The 14,435-nt window shown below is 40.2% G+C and overlaps 1 protein-coding gene across 2 annotated transcripts in view; it reads left to right on the top strand.

Moving 5' to 3' along the window:
* Positions 1-14,435, top strand: part of Mtmr7 (myotubularin related protein 7) — an 81,401-nt gene that overhangs the window by 55,571 nt on the left and 11,395 nt on the right. For both annotated transcript variants that reach the window (XM_090354005.1, XM_090354006.1), the window contains exons 7-9: positions 3,872-4,004; positions 11,360-11,469; positions 12,690-12,815. In XM_090354005.1, the coding sequence (XP_090210131.1) occupies positions 3,872-4,004; positions 11,360-11,469; positions 12,690-12,815 (369 nt within the window). The remainder of the gene's footprint in view (positions 1-3,871; positions 4,005-11,359; positions 11,470-12,689; positions 12,816-14,435) is intronic.

The following is a 14,435-nucleotide window of genomic DNA, read 5'->3' as shown; positions in this document are numbered from 1 at the left end:
CTTTTAAGTAGTTGTACAAAGGGGTTATCAGTCAATATGTCAGTTTATTAGTAGAATGCACCTTGATCAATAGCACCCCTTTTATCATTTTTCCCTTATTCCCCCCAACCTCACCCCATTCCTCAATTTTGCTAATTTCATAGGATATGCATTGAATATTATGGCTATATTCACAAACTTTCTTCCTCCCTTCATTCATCTTACCCACTAACCTTGACGTAACTGTGAAATCTTACCCCCTTACTCTATGACAGGTAGCAGGTTGAATGTTCATAGATCTAATTGACTCAAGGTTAGGAGAAGAATTTCTTTGTAGTCTTAGCCTGCTTGGTACTCACTTCTGACAACTAGCTATAAAAAAATGGCCATAAATCCCCCTTGAGTGCCTTTTCTGGGCAAGGAAGGCCTTGACCATAGGTGAGATGTTGAGCTATGGCCATAAATTAGACTGATAAGGTACACATTTTCATTCGCTGCTGATTTTTTAAGTATTTGATTTTTTCACTGTCAACTCAAGGGCATTCTCAAATTTTCTAATGGAACATTCTCTGTCCAATAGTTCCCAGCTACTAGAGATAAAGTATAAATTTCTTAGCTATTCGTAAAAGATGCTTATTGCTTTCTTGCCATCTGAACTTACTTTACTTGCTCATTGATGCTGACCTATCTATTGGTTTTGTCTTGCCATCTTTTCTCACCGCTTCATCTAGAAGGCCCTCCAGTTCTCTTTTCATTCTCCTTGATGATTGAAGTCTAGCTCAGGTTTTCATGCCATCATAAATCATCACCCCAGACTCCTAGGTCAGACAGAGTTGCTGTTGATTCCAGCTGTTGCCACTGCTACTGTTCTTTGAGATCACACCCAGTCCTGGTTACTTAATACCATCTGCCTCCCTTCCATAGTCAGTTATGAACTTAGGATAACAGGAACGGCTCTGTATACATTTTTATTCCACCAGATGCCTGGTACACAATTAGTTGTTCACTGAGAAATGATTGAGTTCTTTTTGATTTTTTTTAATGAGCTTCTCTCTACCCAAAGTTGCTGGTATCAATGAGCAAAGTGACCTTGTTTAGACAATAGGATATTTTTTGAACTTTGATTTTTAAAAAAAAATGTAAATGGAAGCTGTAATGTACTTACCTCTATTGCTTTATCTACTTGAGGATTTTTAGGAGCTGAAATGAATAGCTTTTACTTTGGTTGTGAAATGGAGTTTTCTGCCTCACGGACCAAATTAAATTGACTTGCTAGTAGTGAATTGTTTATGGAAAGGATACTGTATCTTTATTTATATATAATAAGTCTAGGAAAACAACTCTTTGATTGATAATTATAGAACTATGCTTCCTGCTTTGAGAGTTCAGCTTTTGCCACATAATCATGTAAAATAGGTGGAATGCCTGAAAAATCGCACTTGGGATGGTAGGTGAAATATTGCCACCTTCTGTTCATTATGTGAAGTACACGTTTCCTCTTGTAGGGAATACTGTTGATCAGTTAGTTCTCCCATGGTAGGTAATTAACTTTTAAAATGTGGACATAATCTTTATTATATATTAAAATAATAATAATTAAAGTAGCAGTTATATTATCCTCCTTAATTTATTACCCATTTTTCAGAGTATGAAGGTATGTGGTAAGTAGTCTTAAATTATTCTAAATGTGAGGTTGTAAAAAATGCTTGAACGTGGCTGGGCACTGGTGGCTCAGAGTGGTGATCCTGCCTATTCAAGAAGTGAGATCTGAGAATCAGGAAGACTAACCCGAGGAGCTGCTATTGCCCAGCCGAAGGCATGAGCTAAACAATGGAGCAGGTTTTTGAAACAGGGGCCCTAGTGACATTGGCTTTTCCTGTTTTATTTGTCACTTCTGCTACATTAAATTACCATTTGTAAATTGGTGTATTTGTCCACAGTCTTATTGTGTTTAATGAACATCCGTTTTTAAAATGGATGATTATATGACACACCTATGATCATTTTAAAAATAAACCTTTATTTTAACATACTCATTAAACACAAAAACACACACAAACACCTCCCTCATACACAGCCACCCAGATACATATGTGGACATGTGATCAGTGTCCTCGTTAGTGCCTGGTCGAGAGTTTGACTTAATTCATCCAGCCTTGCCTCACTGATATAGTCATGAGTTTTCAATACTTTAGGATATCTTTTTTTAAATTTCTTTTTGCTAGTCCTGGGGCTTAAGCTCATGGCCTGAGCACGTTCCTTGGATTTTTCTCAAGGCCAAAGTTCTACCATTTGAGCCACAGCACTGCTTGCAGCTTTTTCTATGTATGTGCTACTGAGGAATTGAACCTGAGTCTTTGTGCATTGCTAGGCAAGCACTCTACCATTAGGCCAATCTCCCGGTACCTAGGACATCTGTCTTGTGTGCTGATCATTTTAATTTTATCAGATTCTTAACATTAGGAAGCCTGAGTCAAAGATATATATGTTTTATCTTAATTTTAGCCTTTTCACTTAGAATTTTGAAAAGTACTGCTTTGCATTTATGTACGTCAGTGTACCTAAGTGAAAATGGGACCTAGTAATTTAAGGGGCTGAGCTGGACTACAACAGATGATAAGAGAGTGATGTAAGGGGTAACACCAATCAGGAGGCATTATACTCATATAAGTTGACATGCTGAATTGAAATCACTTTGTACACCTACTGGAGACAATGACTGAAAATACTGGTAGGTTTTTTTGCTTTTCTGGTAGTGAGATCCTGGTATAGGATCACTGATACCTTCCCTTTGTGGCTTGAGGGTAAGCACAGGCAGTGAAACTGTTCTGTGAGTGTGTCTGCCTGCTAAGTCTGGCTTGAATGGAGTGTTACCAGGCACACATCCATGTTAGACATCTAGGTATGTCCTGATGTTTCTGCTTCAATACAAAGATTTTGCTATACAGAGTTAGGACAGAATTCAAGCTTGATAAATATCTTCAGATTCCATTATTATTGAACCCAATTTTCACTAAGAAGCTTGCAACATCTCTGCAAAATTATGGCAATGAGAGTGGTTTTCTAAAAAGCTTACTTATTTAGTGTCTAGATTTAAATAACATGACTAGAGGATAATGCCACTGGGGACTGAACATCTTCCTTCTCTCTCAATTTTATTCAGTGACTTCTGTTCAAGGTTTAATGGTGTGTCTGAGGGATCCTTACAGGCAAACTAGAATGATGCAAACATACCTAAATTTGGCAACATGTTCACTGGCAATATCATACTACTAAATACCCAAACTGAATATATTGTTGCTGTCCTGCCATCCTGTATGTTGTCATGTGTGGTACTGAATTGGAAATAGCTGGTTCTATCACAGAATTCCACATTGAATTCCACAAGAACAGAGGTGCCTCCAGGAGAGTCTGTTCTTTGGAATGCTTCTTAACTCAGAAAATGTTAACCCTTGTCAACAATTTCATGCGCTTGAACCTAAATGCAGCATAAATGCACAAAAGCACATAGCTCACTCAGTATAGGATCCCAGTGATTTAAATTATACTCTGCACATCATTTTGAATGTTTTTATGAATATTCATGATTTTTTTTGGTGGGTCATAGGACTTGAATTGTGGGCCTAGGTGTTGTCCCTGAGCTCTTCAGCTCAAGGCTATAGTCCTACCCCTTGAGCCACAGCGCCACTTCTGGTTTTCTGGTGGTTAATTGGAGATAATAGTCTCACAGTCTTTAGTGCCCGGGCTAGCTTTGAACCGAGATCCTCAGATCTCAGCCTCCTGAGTAGCTAGGATTATAGGCGTGAGCCACTGGGCCTGGCTCATGAAATGTTTTGATTGCTTCGTGTCCTGAGTTTAATTGATGACTGTTCTGTTTTGCTGATCACTGTAGCTTAATGCAATGGCAAACCGTGCTGCAGGGAAAGGCTATGAGAATGAAGACAATTATTCCAACATCAAGTTTCAGTTTATCGGGATAGAGAACATTCATGTCATGAGGAGCAGTCTGCAGAAAATGCTGGAAGGTAAACCATTTCCTTATGCAGAGCATTAAATGAAAACAGAGTTACCTTGTGATGCCAAAACAAAACCAAATAGTCTTTTGATTTCAAAATGCTTTGTTTCATTTTTTTCTAGTGATGCTTATTAAATAGATGTGAAAACTTGATAAAAATATGTTGCAATGATTCTTCAAATATTTAATAGGTTGGGAGTTTAGCCTAGTGGTAGAGTGCTTGCCTAGCATGCACAAAGACCCGGGTTCAAATCCTTGGTACCACATATATAGAAAAAAGCCAGAAATGATGCTGTGGCTCAAGTGGTAGAGCTCTAGCCTTGAGAAAGCCCAAGGACATGCCCAGGCCCTGAGTTCAAGGCCCAGGACTGGCAAAAAAATATTTAAGAGCCTTTCTCTTCTTTCAGTATTATTATCAAGTAGTTTTGCCATTTGGTGGCTTACAGTCACATATTCTCCAGCAGTGTTTACTATCTGAGATTAAATGTATAGGGATATTTACCTTTTCTTCCTCATAATGTTAATGTGACCCACAGTCAAGGCCATTCAGAAAGGAAGCAGTTCTACATTTAAAGCAGTAACACTGTGTCCTTGTGTCAGGTTCACAACTATAGCTGCAAATTGCTGAGAGACCTTTACAAAGGAGAGTATTGAAGGTCTTGACCCTCATTTCAAACCATCAGTAACTATTACAACACATGTGCATGCTTCAGCCCCAGTTCTGCCACACAGAGCAGTGGACACTGTAAATCCTGCACTCATGGGCACATGAGTAGACAGAAAAATTTAAAAGATGGCACATAAATAGAAGAGTTGTGGGGACTGGGAGTTTGGCCTGGTGGTAGAGAACTTGCCTAGCATACCTAGCATGCCTAACTTGCCTAGTATGGGTTCGATTCCTTGGTACCACATACATAGAAAAAAAGCTGAAAGTGGTGCTGAGGCTCAAGGGGTAGAGCTCTAGGCTTGAGAAAGTCCAAGGACAGTGCTCAGGCCCTGAGCTCAAGCCCAGGACTGGCAAAAAAAAAAAAAAAAAAACGCCCCCCCCCCCAAAAAAAAAAACCCAGAAGTGAGGCTCTGGTGGCTCATACCTATAATCCTAGCTACTCAGGAGACTGAGATTTGGAGAACCATTGTTCAAAGCCAGCTTGGGAAGAAAAATAGAAGAGTTGTTCCAGTTGCCATAAGCAAATAGTCTGCATTTTAAACATTTTAAGCTTATGGCCCTTTTGATCAAAGGACCAAGGAATCGACTGCTACAGTCTACCATTTCTGTCTCTAGTAACAACTGAGAACAGAAAGAGGGTACAGAAGCTCATAGCTTTATGCTGCGCGTGCTAGTAGAGTGGGTTGTCCTAGAGGGAAATGTGGAGTCTACCCTGAGGAGGGACAAAGTAAGGGCTGACTTATTTTTCTTGGGATCCACATTTGCTCGCAGTACTTATTCAGTTCTCTGTTCAGTCAGAGGAACAGATGTGCTGAGAATCTAATAATGAGGCTGCAAAATTGGAACACACCTGTCAATTTCTTTGGTACTCTTACCTGATATAAAATTAAGAATTTATATAGGCCTTCGTAGCTATGACTATTTGATATCTTGGCTGCAAATACTTTAAAATTGAACTTTTGAGGCCTAGGAATGCAGCTTGCTAGTAAAGCACGGAACTCACATACATAAGACCCTAGATTGGATCTCAACACTGGAGGAAAAAAAAAAAAAAGAAATATTTGAATGTTAGAAGAAATCCTTTCCTGGGGCCGGGAGCATGGCCCAGTGGTAGCATGCTCACCTAGCATGCACGAAGCTCTGGGTTCAATTCCCCGGAACCACATACACAGAAAAGGCCAGAAGTGGCTCTGTGGCTTAAGTGGCAGAGCACTAGCCTTGAACAAAAAATATACAAGGACAGTGCGCAGGCCCTGAGTTCAAGCCCCAGGACAGGTGAAAACAAAAAGAAGAAATCCTTTCCTGCATCTAAAAAAGAAACCACATCCCCAGTTACCTCCATTTTACTTCAGCAAATAGTTTTCTCTTTCATTCACCATGACAGTATCCTAGGCAAGATTGTTGTCCCTGACCTCTTCAGCTCAAGGTTGCTGCCCTACCCTTGAGACAAGCCCTACTTCACATTTTCTAGAGGTTAATTGGAGATAAGAGTCTCAGGTCATTTTGTGCCTGGGCTGGCTTTGAACCTTGATCTTCAGATCTCAGCCTCCTCATAAGATAGGATTATGGAGTGAGCCACCACACCTGGCTGGACTGTGTTTTTTGCAGGTGAAAAAATTGAGCTAGCTTGGTGTTATCATTGAAAAGGTAGTCTAGCTTTAGTATGAGAAGTATTTACAGTTGTAAATATTAGAAAATCTTTACATTGATCAGCTTCATTTTATGATTTCTTAAGGTGACTTCTGAGAACATGAATTATCTTTCATGCAGAAAGGTGCTCCTGAGAATGCTTCTAACATATATATTTGACTTTAGTTTTTTTGTTTGTTTGTTTTGGGGTTTTTTGCCAGTCCTGGGCTTGAGCTCAGGCCTGAGCACTGTCCTTGGAGTTTCTCAAGGCTAGAGCTCTACCACTTGAATCTCAGCACCACTTCCGGCTTTATATTCTATGTATGTGGTACCGAGGAATCGAACCAGGGTCTTCGTGCATGCTAGGCAAGCACTCTACCACTAGGCCAAACTCCCGGCCCTGACTTTAGTTTTTAAGTAGGCATTTACTTAGCTCCTCAACTTTTATCAGTATGGTCTCATTCATCACATTTTCTAAGGGACAAGACACAACATATTTTGGAGGGCAGTTCTCTATGTGACAAGTGATCATGTTACTTCTACATAACTTTTCCAGCTGTAAGCAAGGACAACTTTCTGGATGCCTTTCAGGGGACTTGACCAGTGTTTGGACATCTGTTTTTTTCTGAGTAAATTATAAACCACTCGTGGCAGCTCGGCTGACAAGGTGATGCAATCAGACCCACCTTCTGAGGCAGTATCTTCACACCGCTGTCCTTGGCCTTGAGATTAGGTCTATGCTGCTGGCTGGTCACCTGGCAGGACAGAGGAACATATTTCATTCTTTACTCTTCATCTTTTCAGTTCTGCTAACCCAACTCTTAGAGTTATTATCAGAATTGATAACAAGGTAAAATATGTTTAGACTGTGTGTGAAAGTGTGTTTTCTAATGGAGTGGAAAAGATGGAATTCAGAGATTTAAGAAAGTATCTACCACCAGACTATCTCAGCCCCTTAACACTGTTCCATAAATTCCAGTGAAATAAATGCAAGTAACTTCATAAATGCAATTTTAAATCTTTGGTTACCCTTCTTTTTCACCATTTTCAAAATGACAGTGTCCAGTTCTGAAAACAACGTGTTCTGGAATCCTTCAATGCTCCTTTTTATTTATTTATTTATTTTTGTTGGTCATGGAACATGAACTCTGTGCCTGGGCATTGTCCTTGAGCTCTTCAATGTCAAGGCTATTGCCCTACCCCTCGAGCCACAGAGCCATTTCCAGTTTTCTGGTGATTAATTGGAGATAAAAGTCTCAGGACCTTTTAATGCCGGGCTGGCTTTGAACTGTGATCCTTAGATCTTAGCCTCCTGAGTAGCTAGGATTATAGGTATGAGCCACTGCACCTGGCTCAGTGCTCCTTTTTTAAAGTAGTTGTACAAAGGAATTTCAGTTCAATATAAAAGTTTTTGAGTACAACTCATCTTGTTCTCGATACCAGTTAAGCCTAAGGAAGCGCACCTTACCACTGCATATTGTGACTTTATCTAAATGGGAATTCTTCATGAAAATGTGCTATTTGATTTTCTTTAGAACAATATTTAGTATTCAAGAATGTATGGGTGTAGACATTGGCTTATACACACACTCATTTATCAGTAGCTGGTTATACACACATTGACACATCTATGTATATATAATGACTACTGTGTAAACGCAAGCACTACAACACAGGTGTACAAAATTTTGATTTGATTGTTTCTCAACATTTTGTGTTGTTATTATATTCTTTCAGTAGAAGACATGGGTAAACAGAAATGGTTTTCATGACATTAATTATATAGAGACTCCACAAAAATATCATTGTGACTGATGTTAAGAATGTTTTGAAGAACCTTTAGTGTTTTGGGGGGAGGGGATACTTGGGGTTGAACTCAGAGCCTCATGTATTCTAGGCAAACACTACCATTTGAGCCCTAATCACAGCTTTAGTTTTTGTGTTTTTGTTCTTGGTGGTGGTAGTGGTGGTGGTAGAGCTTGAACTCAGGGCCTAGGTGCTGTCCCTGAACTTTCCCACCACTTTGAGCCACCATACCACTGCAGGGTTTTTGGTGGTTAATTGGTAACAAGAGTCTCATGGACTTTCCTGGCAGGGCTGGCTTCAAATCAAGATCATCAGTTCTCAGTCCTAATTATTTTTCAGATAAGAATTTCACTAATTTCTTGCCTAGGCTGGCCTGAACTCACCATTTGCCTCTTCTTTACATGAAATTTAAGGTATGAGCCACTGTGCACAGCTAAGGCCTTTTGGTGTGGAGAAGCTCACACATAAGTAAGGTAGGGAGGGAAGCATCACTGACACGAGTATGAGGATACAGTTCCTTGCAGGGCATAGAGATTAATTTGTGTCACCATGGTAGACATTAAGGGAAAGAGGGAGACTATTATCCAGGCTCCACTAAACATTTCCATTTTTTAGTGCTTAGTTCAGTCTCCTCTGAACGGCTTTGTTTGCTACAATGCTCAATGAAGTAAAGTAATTATCATTTTGCTAATTCTTTAGGGAGTATTTCATCAGTCTTGACTTCTTGTCTCCCAAATAGAAGAGAAATAAATCAAACATTAAACTCAAGCATGTCAGGATGGCAAGGAAGGAAGGGTCATGTGTATTTTAGGTCTCCGGGGGCAGTCCTGTGAAGTTCAAACGAACCCTTTGCTTTGTGGCCTCTCTGACCTCATGGAGCAACACGGGGGAAAATAATGAGACTGATACAGGAACAGGCTAAAGGAGCACCAGACAAGCCTTTTCCACTAAGTCACTTTTACATTCCTTCAAAATTATAGTTTCTTTAAAAAATTTTTTGATGATAGTTTCTATATATTTAGGGCATACAGCTGCACTATTATATAAAACAGATATTAGACCCTGGACTCACCCCTCAGCTACTAAGTACAGTTCTCTGTAGTTTTATGGCATATGTCTCTGAGGTCAGCAGAAATGAACTTCGTTCAGCAAGATGGTTGGTAAATATTGGTTTGGGTTTGGCAACAAGAATGAGCAAATCAGTATTCCTGCCTTATCCTGAGTTTATCCAAACACAAGAGTTTCATATTTAAAAACCTGAACACTAATTGTTTCAGTCTCTAGTGTAACCCCATCTGCTGTGTGCATTAATCATCTATAGAGCTATTTGCCTTGAACACAGCCACCGACCATTAGCCATGCTCTCAATTGTCACCTTGCCTGAAAACCCAGTGAAGTTAGTTTACCAAGCACAGTATGCAACTCCTGAATACAGAAAGGTTATACAAGCATCTGTTCTTTGTGTAGTAAGAAAGGAGTTGATGTAGCAAGAGCCAGGCAGCCCATCCTGTGAAGTGAGGGAGCTTTGGGGCATTCTCCCCACCTAGCACATTTTAAAGCCTTGTTCAGAGCCATCCATGGCTCTTTCCTTTGGCATAGGTTTGCTGGACAGCCCATCAATTTTATTTTATTTTTTATCAGTCCTGAGGCTTGAACTCTAAGCTTCTCTGTGCTCAAGGCCAGTGCTCTACTACTTGAGCCTCAACAACACTTCTTTGAGTTTATTGACGATAAGAGTCTCATGGACTTTACTGCACCAGCTGGCTTGGAACCATGATCCTAGGATCTCATCCTCCTGAGTAGCTAGAATTACAGGTGTGAGCCCTTGGCACCTGACTGCAAGTTTATTTTATTTTATTTTATTTATTTGCCAGTCCTGGGGCTTGACCTCAGTGCCTGAGCACTGTCCTTGGGCTTTCCTCAAGGCTCAGGCTCTATCATTTGAGGTACAGCACCACTTCCACCTTTTTTAAATATGTGGTACTGAGGAATCGAACCCAGGGCTTCGTACATGCTAGGCAAGCACTCTACCACTAGGCCAAACTCCTAGCCTGCAACTTTATTTTTAAGCTTGTCATTTCTAGACCTGTGGGGAAGAGACGGTAAAAAGGATCTCATTCTTGGGCTGAGCTTCAGAGTTTGGATGCCACGATATTCCCAGGCTCCTTAGACTTAAAAAAAACAAAACAAAAAACCCAAGAATGCTAACTAGCCTCCAGCCCTCTAATAACCTGAAAGTTTGGCCTGTTTAGTGAAAATAAAAAAAGTGACAACAAAAATGAGATTATCTGTGGAAGATTTAAAGGGATCACTTGAATTCTGAACTTCACAAAGTAGAATGTACATATTTTAGGATTAGGTTGTACACTGGGTCATGGTTTGGGGTTGGGTGGTGAGAAGACAGCCATAGGGATGCATGAATTTGTCAGGCGGGCTCTGGGTGCAACCATGGGTAGAAGCAAGCCTGCCACTTGGCGGACTTATCTGGTACTGCTGGGTGGGTGTTACTAGAAGACAGATGTGCAGTGCTGGGGCAGGGCTGGCAGGGGTTGCTCAGGTGTTTCTGTGGCTGACATGGCCTTTGTAGCCAGTTCAGTTATCAGGCGGCATACTGTGTCTGAGCTCCCCTGAGCTCGTCAGGAAAACTTGCTGAGGTATGCTGTGTCCACACTGCTTTCTGAGAATTGTCTCCTGGACCGTCAATTTCCATATGCTCTTCCTAAAACCATGACTGCTGGGCTTTAAGCCAGCTCTCCTCTCTCACCTTTCCTAAGTGCCATTTTACTACTGAACAAAAGAAAGGCACACTCTTATCACAGCTGGATTGAATGTTAGCAAAGTGCATTGTTCCTGGAAATGCCATGTGTGAAGGGAGGCAATAATTGTTTCACCCTTTATTTTAGAGGTACATGTGCAATATAATGTTTAGAGACTTCTAAATAGGTTAAACTTCCTTGAGTAACTTCATCACTCACAGAGAAATCTACTGCAAGTGAGAAGTGTGGTTTTGTGAGTTATTTTATTTTTCTGTTGTTTTTATTAGTTGCAGAGTGGTAGGGCTTTGTTGTGGCATTCTCATTTATGCCTACAATATATCCTGATCAAATTCAATTAAGTGAGGTATTTATTTTGACCTAAGTCTTGCAAGCAGTTTCTACAACAACAAAAAGACATCATTAACAAACTGTCTATAAAATACCCTATCACAATGTAAAATGAGAGATTGTTGTAATTTCACTTTTATGACACAATTTATCTTTCAGTTTGTGAGCTTAAGTCCCCTTCCATGAGTGATTTTCTGTGGGGCCTGGAGAACTCGGGTTGGTTGAAGCACATTAAAGCCATCATGGATGCAGGAATCTTCATTGCAAAGGTATGAGATCTCACAGAGAAGAATCTAACACCAGCAGGACATTCTCACTTCCAAGGTCCCCTTCCGCAGTGCCTACACTCTGCCATGCCACATTGAATAGGGAGCCCTTTTTATGGGCCACAAAAATGTTTTACAAAGGAATATACAAGTAAAATTAGGATCTTAGGTAGTGATAAGTGCTAGCATGGAATTATGTTTCCTGCTAAGATTTGTAACCTCAGAGGATATGTACTTTTATACTAGCAAGTAGAAATTCCTTCTTAGCAAATTTTCTAGGATCTTATATTTGTTCATCCCTTACTTGACTTTCTTATTCTTGTGTAACATCATAGTTTTATTTTTAATTTTTTTGCTAGTCTTGGTGCTTGAACTCAGGGCCTGGGCACTGTCCTTGACCTTTCCGAAGGCTGGTGCTTTACCACTTGAACCACAACACCACTTCTGGCTTTTTCTGTGCATGTGGTACCAAGGAATTGAAACCAGGGCTTCATGTATGCTAGGCAAGCACTTTACCATTAGGCCATACCCCTGCCCAACATTATAGTTTTATAATTAAAAATAATGTTGCTTTTTCAGGGAGGCATTGTAGGGACCGGTAGTAACCCCAGAATTTCAGAGCTAATGTGAAAATTGGAGGGCAAGGTAAAGAGTGGCAGGAGGGTGAGGGTGAGGATAAGTGCCATGATGTTTGAAAGGGAAGCAAACTTCTATTTAATAAATACTCTACTTTGAGGCAACCTTAGTGGCAGCTTCTGGATATAACAGGAGAAGAAAAGCTTCAACTAACACAAAGCCACCCATTGGCCATGCTCTAATGACGGTGTAATTGCTAAATTAAAAAAAAATATTAAGGAATTATTAATTTTTGCTTGTGGATATGTCTTTAAAGCAATTGCTGGTTTTTTTTTAGAGACCTGTTCTATGATATTTGTAGGTGGGAGGTATAATGCATGGAACTTCTAAATAATGAGAGGGAGGAGGGAGGCAGAGAGGACAGAGGGAGCAAATATTAATGAGTTAAAAAGTGATGAAAGTTGATTGGCTGTAGATGGGGGCTCAATGTATTTTCTTATGTGTTGTTTTGTAAATACGTAAAGTTCTTCCAAATAAAGTTTTAAAAAATGGAAGACTGTTTTAAGTCTATAACTACCCCTGTGCCTTTGATGATGTTTTCCTTCTTCTCTTCATTCCTTGTTTCTTGATCCGTGGGTGTTTTTCAGGCAGTTTCAGAGGAAGGGGCCAGTGTGCTGGTCCACTGTTCTGATGGCTGGGACAGGACTGCTCAGGTGTGCTCCGTGGCGAGCCTGCTCCTGGACCCTCACTACCGAACTCTGAAGGGCTTCATGGTGAGTGTGGCTGGCTGGGGCCTTTACGAGAGAGGGATGCGAGACTGACCAGCAGTGTCCTCTTTTGTACTTTAAAAACTTTCTGCTGCAGTTTTTTCTAATTGACATTGTATTTTCTCTTAGTAGATCAAGATTAACTGGAGATAAGGTAAAATAGCCTTAAGGTAAAGAGAAAAATTTATAGGATACTGAGTTCAATTCATATTGGCACTACTCCATGAAATTCGTGGGCAAATATAAAATATATTCAGCAGTTTGGAAAATACTTGTTTTGAGATACAGGGATTTGGAATCAGGGCTTTGCACTCCTTACTCGGGCTTTCTTTTGCTAAGCCATGCCCCCAGCCCTTTTTCATCAGATAGGATCTTCCTTCTTGCTCAGCATGTGCTTGGATTACAATCTATCTACTTCAGGCTTCTCTACATGGCTTGGATGACAGCTGTTTGCCATGATGCCCAGTTTCTTCCACTGACATGGAGTCATGTGGTGATTTTTCTGCACCGGGGCTGTCCTGGAACCTTATCTTCCCAATCTTAGTTTCTTGCATAGCTGGACTGATGGGCACAGGTCCCAACACCAGATAATGGTTGAGAAGGGGTCTTGGAACTTTTCTGCCTGGACTGATCTTAAACTTAGTCCCCCTGAACTGTCTCCCAAATAGGATTGTAGGTGTGAGCCACTAGTACCCTACTAAGTAATTATCTATCTATCTATGCATATATATATATAATTTGCTCAGAAGTATTTCAAGCTCACAGTAATGTGTGAAAATATGGCAGAAAACACTTCAGAAAAAAATATGCGATCTGACAGTACTACGGTTTGGACTCAGGGTTTTCTGCCTGATAAGCAAGTGTTCTACCACTTGAGTTATGTCTCAATCTCAAAAAAGATTAATTTGGCAATAAAATTTTCTATATTTTACCTGCAAATAGATCTGGGGAGAAAAATTTTAACTGCCAAGTTTCCATCTTTTCATTCTTTCTGCCTGAGGTGGCAAAGCTGTGGCTATCATAATGCAGTTTCATCACAATGATCCAAAGAGCTTCCATGGTTTGGTAAAAAGTCCTTCAATGAATCCTGAATCCCTGCTAGGGACAAAGGTGGACTGAGGAGCCTTGCTGAGATACCATTACTGTTGCATGAGCGTGATATCAGCTGACACCCAGAAAAGCAGTCTTCCTTTCCATAACTTTCCTTATTATTTGGGGAGGGGTGTAGGTGGAGAATAAGTATCTAAGGACTGCCAATTGCTTCTGACAGGTGTGAGACTTGAAGGTGACCTTCCTGCTTTAATCTCTCTGGAAAGTGAAAGGCTTAGTCACACCATTCTTTTCTTCCACTGACCCATCCTCACTGTGCACACTCAACCACAGAATTTGCAGCACGCACACAATACCCGTAGAGTCAGGACCTACTTTATTGTATTTCTAGGGGAAACCAATGGGCTATTTTAGAGCTTTGGTGATATTAATGGGACTGTTGAATATAAATATTTTTAAATCCAGATTGTAAATTTTTGGTAATCCTAAACTGAAAGCAAGACTAAAAATATATTCTAATCTGTATATTAATATATTTATATCATAGGAAAATATTTTATAACAGTAATATATTCC

The sequence above is a fragment of the Megascapheus bottae genome, chromosome 20, assembly GCF_031878675.1.
Source record: "Megascapheus bottae isolate mThoBot1 chromosome 20, mThoBot2.hap1, whole genome shotgun sequence".
Taxonomy (NCBI): Eukaryota; Metazoa; Chordata; class Mammalia; order Rodentia; family Geomyidae; genus Megascapheus; species Megascapheus bottae.
Note: the sequence above shows the minus strand (reverse complement) of the source record. Positions and strands in the feature narration are given on the sequence as shown.